The 17123-nt window shown below is 47.9% G+C and overlaps 1 protein-coding gene across 1 annotated transcript in view; it reads left to right on the top strand.

The window, feature by feature from the left end:
• The window catches only part of LOC135558022 (chloride intracellular channel protein 5-like), a 120561-nt gene that overhangs the window by 94921 nt on the left and 8517 nt on the right, over positions 1 to 17123 (top strand). The window contains exon 2 of the mRNA XM_064991792.1: positions 14731 to 14840. Coding sequence (XP_064847864.1) covers positions 14731 to 14840 — 110 coding nt within the window. The remainder of the gene's footprint in view (positions 1 to 14730; positions 14841 to 17123) is intronic.

The raw sequence follows: 17123 nt of genomic DNA, 5'->3' as shown, positions 1-17123 counted from the left end.
GCCCCTCAGGTCAGTCCGTTAGGTCAGTCCTTCCTCAGGTCAGTCCGTTAGGTCAGTACTTCCTCAGGTCAGTCCGTTAGGTCAGTCCTTCCTCAGGTCAGTCCGTTAGGTCAGTCCTTCCTCAGGTCAGTCCGTTAGGTCAGTCCTTCCTCAGGTCAGTCCGTTAGGTCAGTCCTTCCTCAGGTCAGTCCGTTAGGTCAGTCCTTCCTCAGGTCAGTCCGTTAGGTCAGTCCTTCCTCAGGTCAGTCCGTTAGGTCATTCCTTCCTCAGGTCAGTCCGTTAGGTCAGTCCTTCCTCAGGCCAGTCTTGTCAGCCCCTCAGGTCAGTCCGTTAGGTCAGTCCTTCCTCAGGTCAGTCCTTCCTCAGTCAGTGTCAGTCCTTCCTCAGGTCAGTCCGTTAGGTCAGTCCTTCCTCAGGTCAGTCCTTCCTCAGGTCAGTCCGTTAGGTCAGTCCTTCCTCAGGTCAGTCCGTTAGGTCAGTCCTTCCTCAGGTCAGTCCGTTAGGTCAGTCCTTCCTCAGGTCAGTCTGTTGTCAGTCCTTCCTCAGGTCAGTCCGTTAGGTCAGTCCTTCCTCAGGTCAGTCCGTTAGGTCAGTCCTTCCTCAGGTCAGTCCGTTAGGTCAGTCCTTCCTCAGGTCAGTCCGTTAGGTCAGTCCTTCCTCAGGTCAGTCCGTTAGGTCAGTCCTTCCTCAGGTCAGTCCAGTTAGGTCAGTCCTTCCTCAGGTCAGTCCGTTAGGTCAGTCCTTCCTCAGGTCAGTCCGTTAGGTCAGTCCTTCCTCAGGTCAGTCCGTTAGGTCAGTCCTTCCTCAGGTCAGTCCGTTAGGTCAGTCCTTCCTCAGGTCAGTCCGTTAGGTCAGTCCTTCCTCAGGCCAGTCTTGTCAGCCCCTCAGGTCAGTCCGTTAGGTCAGTCCTTCCTCAGGTCAGTCCGTCGACACTCCTTCCTCAGGTCAGTCCGTTAGGTCAGTCCTTCCTCTGGTCAGTCCGTTAGGTCAGTCCTTCCTCAGGTCAGTCCGTTAGGTCAGCCCTTCCTCAGGTCAGTCCGTTAGGTCAGTCCTTCCTCAGGTCAGTCCGTTAGGTCAGTCCTTCCTCAGGTCAGTCTTCCTTCCTCAGGTCAGTCCGTTAGGTCAGTCCTTCCTCAGGTCAGTCCGTTAGGTCAGTCCTTCCTCAGGTCAGTCCGTTGGTCAGTCCTTCCTCAGGTCAGTCCGTTAGGTCAGTCCTTCCTCAGGTCAGTCCGTTAGGTCAGTCCTTCCTCAGGCCAGTCTTGTCAGCCTCAGGTCAGTCCGTTAGGTCAGTCCTTCCTCAGGTCAGTCCGTCGACAACCCTTCCTCAGGTCAGTCCGTTAGGTCAGTCCTTCCTCTGGTCAGTCCGTTAGGTCAGTCCTTCCTCAGGTCAGTCCGTTAGGTCAGCCCTTCCTCAGGTCAGTCCGTTAGGTCAGTCCTTCCTCAGGTCAGTCCGTCCTTCCTCAGGTCAGTCCTTCCTCAGGTCAGTCCGTTAGGTCAGTCCTTCCTCAGGTCAGTCCGTTAGGTCAGTCCTTCCTCAGGTCAGTCCTTCCTCAGGTCAGTCCGTTCAGGTCAGTCCTTCCTCAGGTCAGTCCGTTAGGTCAGTCCTTCCTCAGGTCAGTCCGTTAGGTCAGTCCTTCCTCAGGTCAGTCCTTCCCTCAGGTCAGTCCGTTAGGTCAGTCCTTCCTCAGGTCAGTCCGTTAGGTCAGTCCTTCCTCAGGTCAGTCCGTTAGGTCAGTCCTTCCTCAGGTCAGTCCGTTAGGTCAGTCCTTCCTCAGGTCAGTCCGTTAGGTCAGTCCTTCCTCAGGTCAGTCCGTTAGGTCAGTCCTTCCTCAGGCCAGTCTTGTCAGCCCCTCAGGTCAGTCCGTTAGGTCAGTCCTTCCTCAGGTCAGTCCGTTAGGTCAGTCCTTCCTCAGGTCAGTCCGTTAGGTCAGTCCTTCCAGGTCAGTCCGTCAGTCTGTTAGGTCAGTCCTTCCTCAGGTCAGCCCTTCCTCAGGTCAGTCCGTTAGGTCAGTCCTTCCTCAGGTCAGTCCGTTAGGTCGTTAGGTCAGTCCTTCCTCAGGTCAGTCCGTTAGGTCAGTCCTTCCTCAGGTCAGTCCGTTAGGTCAGTCCTTCCTCAGGCCAGTCTTGTCAGCCCTTCCTCAGGTCAGTCTGTTAGGTCAGTCCTTCCTCAGGTCAGTCCGTTAGGTCAGTCCTTCCTCTGGTCAGTCTGTTGTCAGTCCTTCCTCAGGTCAGTCCGTTAGGTCAGTCCTTCCTCAGGTCAGTCCGTTAGGTCAGTCCTTCCTCAGGTCAGTCCTTCCTCAGGTCAGTCCGTTAGGTCAGTCCTTCCTCAGGTCAGTCCGTTAGGTCAGTCCTTCCTCAGGTCAGTCCGTTAGGTCAGTCCTTCCTCAGGTCAGTCCTTCCTCAGGTCAGTCCGTTAGGTCAGTCCTTCCTCAGGTCAGTCCTTCCTCAGGTCAGTCCGTTAGGTCAGTCCTTCCTCAGGTCAGTCCGTTAGGTCAGTCCTTCCTCAGGTCAGTCCGTTAGGTCAGTCCTTCCTCAGGTCAGTCTGTTGTCAGTCCTTCCTCAGGTCAGTCTGTTGTCAGCCCTTCCTCAGGTCAGTCTGTTGTCAGCCCTTCCTCAGGTCAGTCTGTTGTCAGTTCTTCCTCAGGTCAGTCCGTTAGGTCAGTCCTTCCTCAGGTCAGTCCTTCCTCTGGTCAGTCTGTTGTCAGTCCTTCCTCAGGTCAGTCTGTTGTCAGTTCTTCCTCAGGTCAGTCTGTTAGGTCAGTCCTTCCTCAGGTCAGTCCTTCCTCTGGTCAGTCTGTTGTCAGTCCTTCCTCAGGTCAGTCTGTTGTCAGTTCTTCCTCTGGTCAGTCTGTTGTCAGTCCTTCCTCAGGTCAGTCTGTTGTCAGTCCTTCCTCAGGTCAGTCTGTTGTCAGTCCTTCCTCAGGTCAGTCTGTTGTCAGTTCTTCCTCAGGTCAGTCTGTTAGGTCAGTCCTTCCTCAGGTCAGTCCTTACTCTGGTCAGTCTGTTGTCAGTCCTTCCTCAGGTCAGTCTGTTGTCAGTTCTTCCTCAGGTCAGTCTGTTAGGTCAGTCCTTCCTCAGGTCAGTCTGTTGTCAGTCCTTCCTCAGGTCAGTCTGTTGTCAGTCCTTCCTCAGGTCAGTCTGTTGTCAGTTCTTCCTCAGGTCAGTCTGTTGTCAGTTCTTCCTCAGGTCAGTCCGTTAGGTCAGTCCTTCCTCAGGCCAGTCTTGTCAGCCCCTCAGGTCAGTCCGTTAGGTCAGTCCTTCCTCAGGTCAGTCCGTTAGGTCAGTCCTTCCTCAGGTCAGTCCGTTAGGTCAGTCCTTCCTCAGGTCAGTCCGTTAGGTCAGTCCTTCCTCAGGTCAGTCCGTTAGGTCAGTCCTTCCTCAGGCCAGTCTTGTCAGCCCCTCAGGTCAGTCCGTTAGGTCAGTCCTTCCTCAGGTCAGTCCGTCGACAACCCTTCCTCAGGTCAGTCCGTTAGGTCAGTCCTTCCTCTGGTCAGTCCGTTAGGTCAGTCCTTCCTCAGGTCAGTCCGTTAGGTCAGCCCTTCCTCAGGTCAGTCCGTTAGGTCAGTCCTTCCTCAGGTCAGTCCGTTAGGTCAGTCCTTCCTCAGGTCAGTCCGTTAGGTCAGTCCTTCCTCAGGTCAGTCTGTTAGGTCAGTCCTTCCTCAGGTCAGTCCTTCCTCAGGTCAGTCCGTTAGGTCAGTCCTTCCTCAGGTCAGTCCGTTAGGTCAGTCCTTCCTCAGGTCAGTCCGTTAGGTCAGTCCTTCCTCAGGTCAGTCCTTCCTCAGGTCAGTCCGTTAGGTCAGTCCTTCCTCAGGTCAGTCCGTTAGGTCAGTCCTTCCTCAGGTCAGTCCGTTAGGTCAGTCCTTCCTCAGGTCAGTCCGTTAGGTCAGTCCTTCCTCAGGTCAGTCCGTTAGGTCAGTCCTTCCTCAGGCCAGTCTTGTCAGCCCCTCAGGTCAGTCCGTTAGGTCAGTCCTTCCTCAGGTCAGTCCGTTAGGTCAGTCCTTCCTCTGGTCAGTCTGTTGTCAGTCCATCCTCAGGTCAGTCCGTTAGGTCAGTCCTTCCTCAGGTCAGTCCGTTAGGTCAGTCCTTCCTCAGGTCAGTCTGTTGTCAGTCCATCCTCAGGTCAGTCTGTTGTCAGTCCTTCCTCAGGTCAGTCTGTTGTCAGTCCTTCCTCAGGTCAGTCTGTTGTCAGTCCTTCCTCAGGTCAGTCTGTTGTCAGTCCTTCCTCAGGTCAGTCCGTTAGGTCAGTCCTTCCTCAGGTCAGTCTGTTGTCAGTCCATCCTCAGGTCAGTCTGTTGTCAGTCCTTCCTCTGGTCAGTCTGTTGTCAGTCCTTCCTCAGGTCAGTCTGTTGTCAGTCCTTCCTCAGGTCAGTCTGTTGTCAGTCCTTCCTCAGGTCAGTCTGTTGTCAGTCCTTCCTCAAGTCAGTCTGTTGTCAGTCCTTCCTCAGGTCAGTCTGTTGTCAGTTCTTCCTCAGGTCAGTCTGTTGTCAGTCCTTCCTCAGGTCAGTCTGTTGTCAGTCCTTCCTCAGGTCAGTCTGTTAGGTCAGTCCTTCCTCAGGTCAGTCTGTTGTCAGTCCTTCCTCAGGTCAGTCCGTTAGGTCAGTCCTTCCTCAGGTCAGTCTGTTGTCAGTTCTTCCTCAGGTCAGTCCGTTAGGTCAGTCCTTCCTCAGGTCAGTCTGTTGTCAGTCCTTCCTCAGGTCAGTCTGTTGTCAGTCCTTCCTCAGGTCAGTCTGTTGTCAGTCCTTCCTCAGGTCAGTCTGTTGTCAGTTCTTCCTCAGGTCAGTCCGTTAGGTCAGTCCTTCCTCAGGTCAGTCCTTCCTCAGGTCAGTCCGTTAGGTCAGTCCTTCCTCAGGTCAGTCCGTTAGGTCAGTCCTTCCTCAGGTCAGTCTGTTGTCAGTCCATCCTCAGGTCAGTCTGTTGTCAGTCCTTCCTCTGGTCAGTCTGTTGTCAGTCCTTCCTCAGGTCAGTCTGTTGTCAGTCCTTCCTCAGGTCAGTCTGTTGTCAGTCCTTCCTCAGGTCAGTCTGTTGTCAGTCCTTCCTCAAGTCAGTCTGTTGTCAGTCCTTCCTCAGGTCAGTCTGTTGTCAGTTCTTCCTCAGGTCAGTCTGTTGTCAGTCCTTCCTCAGGTCAGTCTGTTGTCAGTCCTTCCTCAGGTCAGTCTGTTAGGTCAGTCCTTCCTCAGGTCAGTCTGTTGTCAGTCCTTCCTCAGGTCAGTCCGTTAGGTCAGTCCTTCCTCAGGTCAGTCTGTTGTCAGTTCTTCCTCAGGTCAGTCCGTTAGGTCAGTCCTTCCTCAGGTCAGTCTGTTGTCAGTCCTTCCTCAGGTCAGTCTGTTGTCAGTCCTTCCTCAGGTCAGTCTGTTGTCAGTCCTTCCTCAGGTCAGTCTGTTGTCAGTCCTTCCTCAGGTCAGTCTGTTGTCAGTTCTTCCTCAGGTCAGTCCGTTAGGTCAGTCCTTCCTCAGGTCAGTCCTTCCTCAGGTCAGTCCGTTAGGTCAGTCCTTCCTCAGGTCAGTCCGTTAGGTCAGTCCTTCCTCAGGTCAGTCCGTTAGGTCAGTCCTTCCTCAGGTCAGTCTGTTAGGTCAGTCCTTCCTCAGGTCAGTCCGTTAGGTCAGTCCTTCCTCAGGTCAGTCCGTTAGGTCAGTCCTTCCTCAGGTCAGTCTGTTGTCAGTCCTTCCTCAGGTCAGTCCGTTAGGTCAGTCCTTCCTCAGGTCAGTCCGTTAGGTCAGTCCTTCCTCAGGTCAGTCTGTTGTCAGTCCTTCCTCAGGTCAGTCTGTTAGGTCAGTCCTTCCTCAGGTCAGTCTGTTGTCAGTCCTTCCTCAGGTCAGTCCGTTAGGTCAGTTCTTCCTCAGGTCAGTCTGTTGTCAGTCCTTCCTCAGGTCAGTCCGTTAGGTCAGTCCATCCTCAGGTCAGTCTGTTGTCAGTCCTTCCTCAGGTCAGTCCGTTAGGTCAGTCCATCCTCAGGTCAGTCTGTTGTCAGTCCATCCTCAGGTCAGTCTGTTAGGTCAGTCCTTCCTCAGGTCAGTCTGTTGTCAGTCCTTCCTCAGGTCAGTCTGTTGTCAGTCCTTCCTCAGGTCAGTCTGTTGTCAGTCCTTCCTCAGGTCAGTCTGTTGTCAGTCCTTCCTCAGGTCAGTCTGTTGTCAGCCCTTCCTCATGTCAGACTTGTCAGTCTGTTAGGTCAGTCCTTCTTCTGGTCAGTCTGTTGTCAGTCCTTCCTCAGATCTGTCCAGTTTCAGTCCTTCCTCAGATCAGTCTGTTGTCAGTCCTTCCTCAAGTCAGTCTGTTGTCCGCCTTTCCTCAGATCGGTCCAGTTTCAGTCCTTCCTCAGGTCAGACTTGTCAGTCTGTTAGGTCAGTCTGTCGTCAGCCTTCCTCAGTCTATTTAGTTTAGCTGTAATATTAGTGTTGTACAGATGGCTATAATATACTGAACAACAAAACCACAACATGTAAAGTGGTGGTTTCATGAGCTGAAATAAAAGTTCCCAGAAATGTTCCATACGCACAAACATATCATTTTTCTTAAATTTCTTTACATCCCTGTTAGTGAGCATTTGATCCTTTGTCAAGATAATCCATCCAACTGACAGGTGTGGCATAAACAGAAGCTGATTATACAGCAAGATCATTACACAGGTGCACCTTGTTCCGAGGACAATAAAAGGCCAAACTAAAATATACAGTTTTGTCACACAACACAATGCCACAGTCTCAAGTTGAGGGAGTGTGCATTTGGCATGCTGACTGCAGGACCATCCACCAGAGTTTTTGCCAGAGAATTGAACATTAATTTATCTACCGTAAACCGCATCCAATGCCATTTTAGAGAATTTGTCCAACTGGCCTCACAACTGTAGACCACGTGTATGGCGTCATGTAGACGAGCAGTTAGTGTATGTCAATGTTGTGAACGAAGTGCCCCATGGTGGCGGTGGAATTATGGTATTGGCAGGCATAAACTACAGACAATGAACACAATAGCATTTTATTGATTGCAATTTGAATGCACAGAAATACCTTGATCAAATCAAATGTTATTGGTCACATACACATGGCTATCAGATTTTATTTGGAGTGTAGCAAAATTCATCTGAGACCCATTGTGAGGTCAATTTTTATTAAAGGTGTTTGTGGCCAACATACAGTGCATTCAGAAAGTACTCAGACCCCTTGACTTTTTCCACATTTTGTTACGTTACGCCTTATTTTAAAAATGGATTAAATGCCCCCCCAAATATATATATCTACACAATACCCCATAATGACAAAGCAAATATCACATTAACATAAATATTCAGACCCTTTACTCAGTATTTTGTTGAAGCGCCTTCGGCAGGCAATTACAGTCTCGATTCTTCTTGGGTGTGACGCTACAAGCTTGGCACACCTATATTTGGGGAGTTTCTCCCATTCTTCTCTGCAGATCCTTTCAAGGTTGGAAGAAGAGAGTCGCTGCACAGCTATCTTCAGGTCCCGCAAGAGATGTCCGATCGGGTTCAAGTCCGGGCTCTGGATGGGCCACTAAAGGACATTCAGAGACTCCTGCATTGTCTTGGCTGTGTGCTTAGGGTCGTTGTTCTGTTGGAAGGTGAAAATTCGCTCCAGTCTGAGATCCTGAGTGCTCTGGAGCAGGTTTTCATCAAGGATCTCTCTGTACTTTGCTCCATTCATCTTTCCCTCAATCCTGACTAGTCTCCCAGTCCCTGCCACTGAAAAACATCCCCACGGCATTATGCTGCCACCATCATGCTTGACAGTAGGGATGGTGCCAGGTTTCCTCCAGGCGTGACACGTGACACACAAAGAGTTCAATCTTGGTTTCATCAGACCGGAGAATCTTGTTTCTCATGGTGTGAGTCCTTTAGGTGCCTTTTGGCAAACTCGAAGAGGGTTGTCATGTGCCCTTCACTGATGAGGGGCTTCCGTCTGGCCACTCTACCATAAGGCCTGATTGGTGGAGTGTTGCAGAGATGATTGTCCTTCTGGAAGGTTCTCCCATCTCCACAGAGGAACTCTGGAGCTCTGTCAGATTAACCATCGTGTTCTTGGTCACCTCCCTGACCAAGGCCCTTCTCCCACGATTGCTCAGTTTGGCCCGGGGCGGCCAGCTCTAGGAAGAATCCTGGTGGTTCTGAACTTCTTTCATTTAAGAATGATGGGGGACATTCAATGATGCAGAAATGTTTTGATACCCTTCCCCCAGATCTGTGCCTCGCCAAAATCCTGTCTCTGAGCTCTACGGACAATTCCTTGGCTTGGTTTTTGGTCTGACATTCACTCTCAACTGTGGGACCTTATATAGACAGGTTTGTGCCTTTCCAAATCATGTTCAATCAATTGAATTTACCTCAGGTGGACTCCAACCAAGTTGTAGAAACCTCTCAAGGATGATCAATGGAAACAGGATGCACCTGAGATCAATTTCGAGTCTCATAGAAAAAGGACTATGTAAATAAGGTATTTCTTGTTTTTTACTTAAATGCATTTGCAAAAATTTCTAAAAACCTGTTTTTGCTTTTCATTCTCATGGATGAGGAGGGGAGAAAATCAAGGCTGTAATGTAACAAAATGTAGAAAAAGTCAAGGGGTCTGAATACTTTCCAACTTCATATCCATCTGTATTCCCAGTTAAATCGATTAGGGAATGAATTCATTTCAATCGACTGATTTCCTCATATGTACTTTAACGTTGCGTTTATATTTTTGTTCCATATACAGAATAGGATCAATAACCCAAAACAACTACTCCTTTTCTGGTTCATAAGAAAGCTCACTTTTGATTTGTGTTTTTGGTTGATTTGAAAAAAAAGTTTTTCTTAATATTTAGACAAGTTAGCTGGCTCCTAACTCCTTGATCCAGCTTTTGTATTGGTCAGTTTAGTCAAGGAACGCCCTACAGATGTAGGATCTTAATCTGAGCCAGTCTCCTACAGCAGGAAAATAATTCTGCAGCAACAGGAAATGTGAATAATTAATTTGGATTATAAATTTGTAGCGGTGGATACATTTTTAGTAAAGGAAAAATAAAGTCTGCATTTAAAAGTGGAAGTACACTAAATGTTGAAAAATTGACGTAGTGAGCAAATTAAGTGTTTGCATAGTACAGGTCAGTGTATTAGGGTCAGTTCTCTGCCCTGCTGTCCCTCTATAGCGTGTTCTATTGTCCTCAGTGTTCTCGATGTTGACTATCTATTATGATCAGCAGTGTATTGTGTTACCACAGGACCCATAGAATTCAGCTCAGCAACAAACAATACACTTGTAGAAGCTTCAACACACACGCACACACGCACACACACACACACACATAGACAGAAGCTTCATTACAGGGGGGAGGCATTGGCATACAGTCTAGTCAGCATGGTACAGAGAGACAGTGGCTCATCAGATACAGTGGTCCATACAGTGGTCAATCTACACAAGCTATCCTGACCTCCCTGCCCCATACTACACTAGCTATCCTGACCTCCACACCCCATATTACACTAGCTATCCTGACCTCCACACCCCATATTACACACGCTAGCTAGTCTGACCTTCACACCCCATATTACACACGCTAGCTATCCTGACCTCCACACCCCATATTACACACGCTAGCTAGCCTGACCTCCACACCCCATATTACACACGCTAGCTAGCCTGACCTTCACACCCCATATTACACACGCTAGCTAGCCTGACCTCCACACGCCATACTGCAATAGCTAGCTAGCCTGACCTCCACACCCCATATTACACACGCTAGCTAGCCTCGCCCCATACTACACTAGCTACCCTTACAGCAATTAACCGTGGTACTAATTTGGTACTTTCATTCATACCATGGTACTAATATGGTACTTGCATTCATACCATGGTACTAATTTGGTACTTTCATTCATACCATGGTACTAATTTGGTACTTTCATTCATACCATGGTACTAATTTGGTACTTTCATTCATACCATGGTACTAATTTGGTACTTTCACTTATACCATGGTATAGTCTGAATCCTAGAAATGTACCATGGTTTAGCCTTGAAGAATGATGGTACTGCCATTGTACATAAATATTACCATGATATGGCATAATTTTCACCATGGTGTATATATATATATATATATATATATATATATATATATATATATATATATATATATATATATGTGGATCATGTGTAACCGATGTGAAATGGCTAGCTTAGTTAGCGGTGGTGCGCGCTAATAGCGTTTCAATTGGTGACGTCACTTGCTCTGAGATCTTGAAGTTGTAGTTCCCCTTGCTCTGCAAGGGCCGAGGCTTTTGTGGAGCGATGGGTAACGATGCTTCGTGGGTGTCAGTTGTCTATGTGTGCAGAGGATCCCTGGTTCGAGCCCAGGTAGGGGCGAGGAGAGGGAAGGAAGCTATACTGTTACACATGGAAATAGCGTGGTTTTAACCTACAGTCTACCATGGTAATGCACGATTGTGATTAATGATACCGTCTTTATTAATTGTGCCTTACCATGGTACAACAGTACAATGGCAGAGCCAAGCCAACTGAAATCCGTACCGCGATGATAACTATCACCACGATGATAACTATCACCGCGATGATAACTATCACCGCGATGAAAACTGTACCGTGATGATAACGTTTAAAATATTTACTTCATCTGGTGAATATTCTGTTCTTCTGAAATACATTGTTTTCATATCAAAACGTTTCTTTAGACTGGGGGTCTGCAGGAACAGGGTAGGAGAGCCCATGGTATACAGAGTACTGGGTAGCTGCAGGAACAGGGTAGGAGAGCCCATGGTATACAGAGGACTGGGTGACTGAACAGGGTAGGAGAGCCCATGGTATACAGAGTACTGGGTAGCTGCAGGAACAGGGTTGGAGAGCCCATGGTAAAGAGGCATGGCATGGAGCATAACCAGATAACGTACAGTAGGGTAACTCATATTCTGTTCTTCTGAAATACATTGTTTTCATATCAAAACGATTCTTTAGACCCGCTAATCAGCGGTTTGTACGCTCAGAGATCTGGAGATGCTGAACGTGTTTATGTTAATGAACCCCCCAGAGTCGATTGACCCGTCAATCTAATTTACATAACAAATGCATGAATGCGTCTCAATCTACTCTATCCTCCTACGTAACACTTCAGGTGAAAGGTGAAAGAGGTCAAGCGTGGTTTGTCAGACCTTGAGACACCCTGAAAATATGTCTTGTAACAACAAACAAAAAACATCTGCAGAGTCCTACAAACTATTATGACCCCAAGGAAAGTGGAGACTCTCACAAACACGACATTGGTCTCCAATTTGCTCGAGAACCTCACAACTGTCACTGCTCTACAATACCCACAAGAGTCATCCAGGTTCATCTGAAGGTAACCGGTTAATTGCCACATACCCAGCCCTGTGGACCCCTAGCTCCATACCCAGCCCTGTGGACCCCTAGCTCCATACCCAGCCCTGTGGACCCCTAGCTCCATACCCAGCCCTGTAGACCCGAGCTCCATACCCAGCCCTGTAGATCCTAGCTCCATACCCAGCCCTGTAGACCCGAGCTCCATACCCAGCCCTGTAGATCCTAGCTCCATACCCAGCCCTGTGGACCCCTAGCTCCATACCCAGCCCTGTGGACCCCTAGCTCCATACCCAGCCCTGTGGACCCCTAGCTCCATACCCAGCCCTGTGGACCCTAGCTCCATACCCAGCCCTGTAGATCCTAGCTCCATACCCAGCCCTGTGGACCCCTAGCTCCATACCCAGCCCTGTGGACCCCTAGCTCCATACCCAGCCCTGTGGACCCCTAGCTCCATACCCAGCCCTGTAGATCCTAGCTCCATACCCAGCCCTGTGGACCCCTAGCTCCATACCCAGCCCTGTAGATCCTAGCTCCATACCCAGCCCTGTGGACCCCTAGCTCCATACCCAGCCCTGTGGACCCCTAGCTCCATACCCAGCCCTGTGGACCCCTAGCTCCATACCCAGCCCTGTAGACCCTAGCTCCATACCCAGCCCTGTAGATCCTAGCTCCATACCCAGCCCTGTGGACCCTAGCTCCATACCCAGCCCTGTAGATCCTAGCTCCATACCCAGCCCTGTGGACCCCTAGCTCCATACCCAGCCCTGTGGACCCCTAGCTCCATACCCAGCCCTGTAGACCCTAGCTCCATACCCAGCCCTGTAGATCCTAGCTCCATACCCAGCCCTGTAGATCCTAGCTCCATACCCAGCCCTGTAGATCCTAGCTCCATACCCAGCCCTGTAGATCCTAGCTCCATACCCAGCCCTGTAGATCCTAGCTCCATACCCAGCCCCGTGGACCCCTAGCTCCATACCCAGCCCATTGCTATGTAAAGGTATCTCTGTGGTCGATGAAGCAGGTAATGGAATCAGTATTCATAATTCAGTCAGTCCATGGTGTCAGGTGACTGGGTTAGTTTCCACCGCTATGGAAACTACACGCACACACACACACATAGAGTGAGATACCTGATCTCTCCCCCTCCTTCTCTCTCCCCCCCCTCCTCTCTCTCTCCCCTGTTCTCTCTCGCTCCCCCCTCCTTTTTGCTCTCTCCCTTATCTCTCTCTCCCTTATCTCTCTCTCCCTTCCCCTCTCTCTCTCTCTCTCTCTCTCTCTCTCTCTCTCTCTCTCTCTCTCTCTCTCTCTCTCTCCATTTCATTTTAATGGCTTTATTGGCATGGGAAACATATGTTTACATTGCCAAAGCAAGTGAAAGTGATTATAAAAAAAAAAAACAATAAAAAAAAAAAATGAAGAGTAAACATTATTTTATTTTATTTAACTTGGCAAGTCAGTTAAGAACAAATTATTTTTTACAATGACGGCCTACCCCGGCTAAGCCTGGACGACGCCGGGCCAATTATGCACCTCCCTATGGGACTCCCAATCACAGCCGGTTGTGATACAGCCTGGAATCGACCCAGGGTCTGTAATGACGCTAATAGCACTGAGATGCAGTGCCTTAGACCGCTGCGCCACTCGGGAGAATAAAGATATTTCAAATGTCCTATTGTGTCTATGTACAGTGTTGTAATGATGTGCAAATAGTTAAAGTACAAAAGGGAAAATAAATAAACATAAATATGGGTTGTATTTACAATGGTGTTTGTTTTTCACTGGTTGACCTTTTCTTGTGGCAACAGGTCACAAATCTTGCTGCTGTGATGGCACACTGTGGTATTTCACCCGGTAGACATGGGACTTAATCAAAATTGTATCTGTTTTTGAATTCTTTGTGGGTCTGCGTAATCTGAGGGAAATATGTGTCTCTAATATGGTCATACATTGGGCAGGAGGTTAGGAAGTGCAGCTCAGTTTCCACCTCATTTTGTGGGCAGTGAGCACATAGCCTGTCTTATCTTAAGAGCCATGTCTGCCTACGGTGGCCTTTCTCAATAGCAAGGCTATGCTCACTGAGTCTGTACATAGTCAAAGCTTTCCTTGAGTTTGGGTCAGTCACAGTGGTCAGGTATTCTGCCACTATTTACTCTCTGTTTAGGGCCAAATAGCTTTCTAGTTTATTTTTTGGTAAATTCTTTCCAATGTGTCAAGTAATTACCTTTTTGTTTTCTCATGATTTGGTTGGGTCTAATTGTGTGGCTCTCCAGGGGCTCTGAGGGGTGTGTTTGCGAACAGAGCCCCAGGACCAGATTGCTTAGGGGACTCTTCTCCAGGTTCATATCTTTGTAGGTGATGGCTTTGTTATGGAAGGTTTGGGAATCACTTCCTTTTAGGTGGTTGTAGAATTGAATGTCTCTATTCTGGATATTGATAATTAGCGGGTATCGGCCTAATTCTGCTCTGCATTATTTGGTGTTTTACGTTGTACACAGAAAATATTTTGGCAGAATTCTATATGCAGAGACTCAATTTGGTTTTTGTCCCATTTAGTGAATTCTTGGTTGGTGAGCGGACCCCAGACCTCACAACCATAAAGGGCAATGGGTTCTATAACTGATTCAAGTATTTCTAGCCAGATTCTAATTGGTATGTTGAATTTGATGTTCCTTTTGATGACAGAGAAGGCCCTTCTTGCCTTGTCTCTCAGATTGTTCACAGCTTTGTGGAAGTTACCTGTGGCCCTGATGTTTATGCCAAGGTATGTATAGTTTTTTTGTGTGCTCTGGGGCATCGGTGTCTAGATGGAATTTGTATTTGTGGTCCTGGCGACTGAACCTTTTGTGGAACACCATTATTTTGGTCTTACTGAGATTTACTGTCAGTGCCCAGGTCTGACAGAATCTGTGCAGAAGATCTAGGTGCTGCTGTAGGCCCTCCTTGGTTCGGGACAGAAGCACCAGATCATCGGTAGACATTTGACTTCAGATTCCAGTAGGGTGAGGCCGGGTGCTGCAGACTGTTCTAGTGTCCTCGCCATTTCCTTGATGCATATGTTGAAGAGGGTGGGGCTTAAGCTGCATCCCTGTCTCACCCCACGGCCCTGTGGAAAGAAATGTGTGTATTGTTTGCCAATTTTAACCGCACACTGGTTGTTTGTGTACATGGATTTTATAATGTCATACATTTTCCCCCAACAACAGTTTCCATACATTTATATAGCAGACCCTCTAGGCAAATTGCCCTTGTTTTAGTTTGTTTGTCAATTAGGGTGTGCTGGGTGAATACGTGGTCTGTCGTATGGTAATTTGTTAAAAAAGCCTATTTGACATTTGACCAGTACATTGCTTTCACTGAGGAAATGTATGAGTCTGCTGCTAATGATAATGCTCTCTCTCTCTAGGCGGGTAGTGATGGAGAGAGTATAGGGAACTGTCCATTCTCCCAGCGTCTCTTCATGATCCTGTGGCTGAAGGGAGTTGTCTTCAATGTCACCACCGTCGACCTCAAGAGGTACGCCAGGGGTTAGGGGTAAAGGGACAGGAACTAAAGAGGTATGCCAGGGGTTAGGGGTTAAGGGACAGGGGCTAAAGAGGTACGCCAGGGGTTAGGGGTTAAGGGACAGGGGCTAAAGAGGTACGCCAGGGGTTAGGGGTTAAGGGACAGGGGCTAAAGAGGTATGCCAGGGGTTAGGGGTTAAGTGACAGGGGCTAAAGAGGTATGTGGGACAGAAGACAGGGACAGAGGACACACCACAGAGGACACACCACTGAGGAAAGGGACAGAGGACACACCACAGAGGAAAGGGACACTCCCAGGTGTCTGATCCACTGAGAAAAGGGACAGTATCACCTTGGTAACACTCCCAGGTGTCTGATCCACTGAGGAAAGGGACAGTATCACCTTGGTAACACTCCCAGGTGTCTGATCCACTGAGAAAAGGGACAGACATGACAACCAGGTGACTCAGTAGTAGAGGTCATGCTACATCAGCTCAGATTTATGTCACAAGTTGGGATTTTCAATCAAAATTCCATTTAGACTCTTGATGATGTTAGAAGTTTACAAACACTCACCTGTCTCTCTGCTTTAATAGGAAGTCACCCTGTCTCTCTGTTGTCCAATAGGAAATAACCCTGTCTCTGCTTTAATAGAAAGTAACCCTGTCTCTCTCTGCTTTAATAGGAAGTAACCCTGTCTCTGCTTTAATACGAAGTAACCCTGTCTCTCTCTGCTTCAATAGGAAGTAATCCTGTCTCTCTCTGCTTTAATAGGAAGTAACCCTGTCTCTGCTTTAATAGGAAGTAACCCTGTCTCTCTCTGCTTTAATACGAAGTAACCCTGTCTCTCTCTGCTTTAATACGAAGTAACCCTGTCTCTGCTTTAATAGGAAGTAACCCTGTCTCTGCTTTAATAGGAAGTAACCCTGTCTCTCTCTGCTTTAATACGAAGTAACCCTGTCTCTCTCTGCTTTAATTTCGAAGTAACCCTGTCTCTCTCTGCTTTAATAGGAAGTAACGCTGTCTCTCTCTTCTTTAATACAAAGTAATCCTGTCTCTCTCTGCTTTAATATGAAGTAACCCTGTCTCTGCTTTAATAGGAAGTAACCCTGTCTCTGCTTTAATAGGAAGTAACCCTGTCTCTGCTTTAATACGAAGTAACCCTGTCTCTCTCTGCTTTAATACGAAGTAACCCTGTCTATCTCTGCTTTAATACGAAGTAATCCTGTCTCTCTCTGCTTTAATATGAAGCAACCCTGTCTCTGCTTTAATAGGAAGTAACCCTGTCTCTGCTTTAATACGAAGTAACCCTGTCTCTCTCTGCTTTAATACGAAGTAACCTTGACTCTGCTTTAATACGAAGTAACCCTGTCTCTGCTTTAATAGGAAGTAACCCTGTCTCTGCTTTAATAGGAAGTAACCCTGTCTCTCTCTGCTTTAATAGGAAGTAACCCTGTCTCTCTCTGCTTTAATAGGAAGTAACCCTGTCTCTCTCTGCTTTAATAGGAAGTAACCCTGTCTCTCTCTGCTTTAATAGGAAGTAACCCTGTCTCTCTCTGCTTTAATAGGAAGTAACCCTGTCTCTCTCTGCTTTAATAGGAAGTAACCCTGTCTCTGCTTTAATAGGAAGTAACCCTGTCTCTCTCTGCTTTAATAGGAAGTAACCCTGCCTCTCTCTGCTTTAATACGAAGTAACCCTGTCTCTCTCTGCTTTAATAGGAAGTAACCCTGTCTCTGCTTTAATAGGAAGTAACCCTGTCTCTGCTTTAATAGGAAGTAACCCTGTCTCTACTTTAATACGAAGTAACCCTGTCTCTCTCTTCTTTAATACGAAGTAACCCTGTCTCTCTCTGCTTTAATAGGAAGTAACCCTGTCTCTGCTTTAATAGGAAGTAACCCTGTCTCTGCTTTAATAGGAAGTAACCCTGTCTCTACTTTAATACGAAGTAACCCTGTCTCTCTCTGCTTTAATACGAAGTAACCCTGTCTCTCTCTGCTTTAATAGGAAGTAACCCTGTCTCTCTCAGCTTTAATACGAAGTAACCCTGTCTCTGCTTTAATAGGAAGTAACCCTGTCTCTGCTTTAATAGGAAGTAACCCTGTCTCTACTTTAATACGAAGTAACCCTGTCTCTCTCTGCTTTAATACGAAGTAACCCTGTCTCTCTCTGCTTTAATAGGAAGTAACCCTGTCTCTCTCAGCTTTAATACGAAGTAACCCTGTCTCTGCTTTAATACGAAGTAACCCTGTCTCTCTCTGCTTTAATACGAAGTAACCCTGTCTCTCTCTGCTTTAA

The sequence above is a fragment of the Oncorhynchus masou genome, chromosome 16 (genome assembly GCF_036934945.1).
Source record: "Oncorhynchus masou masou isolate Uvic2021 chromosome 16, UVic_Omas_1.1, whole genome shotgun sequence".
Taxonomy (NCBI): domain Eukaryota; kingdom Metazoa; phylum Chordata; class Actinopteri; order Salmoniformes; family Salmonidae; genus Oncorhynchus; species Oncorhynchus masou.
The sequence above is the reverse complement of the archived record's forward strand: the minus strand, read 5'-3'. Positions and strand labels throughout refer to the sequence as shown.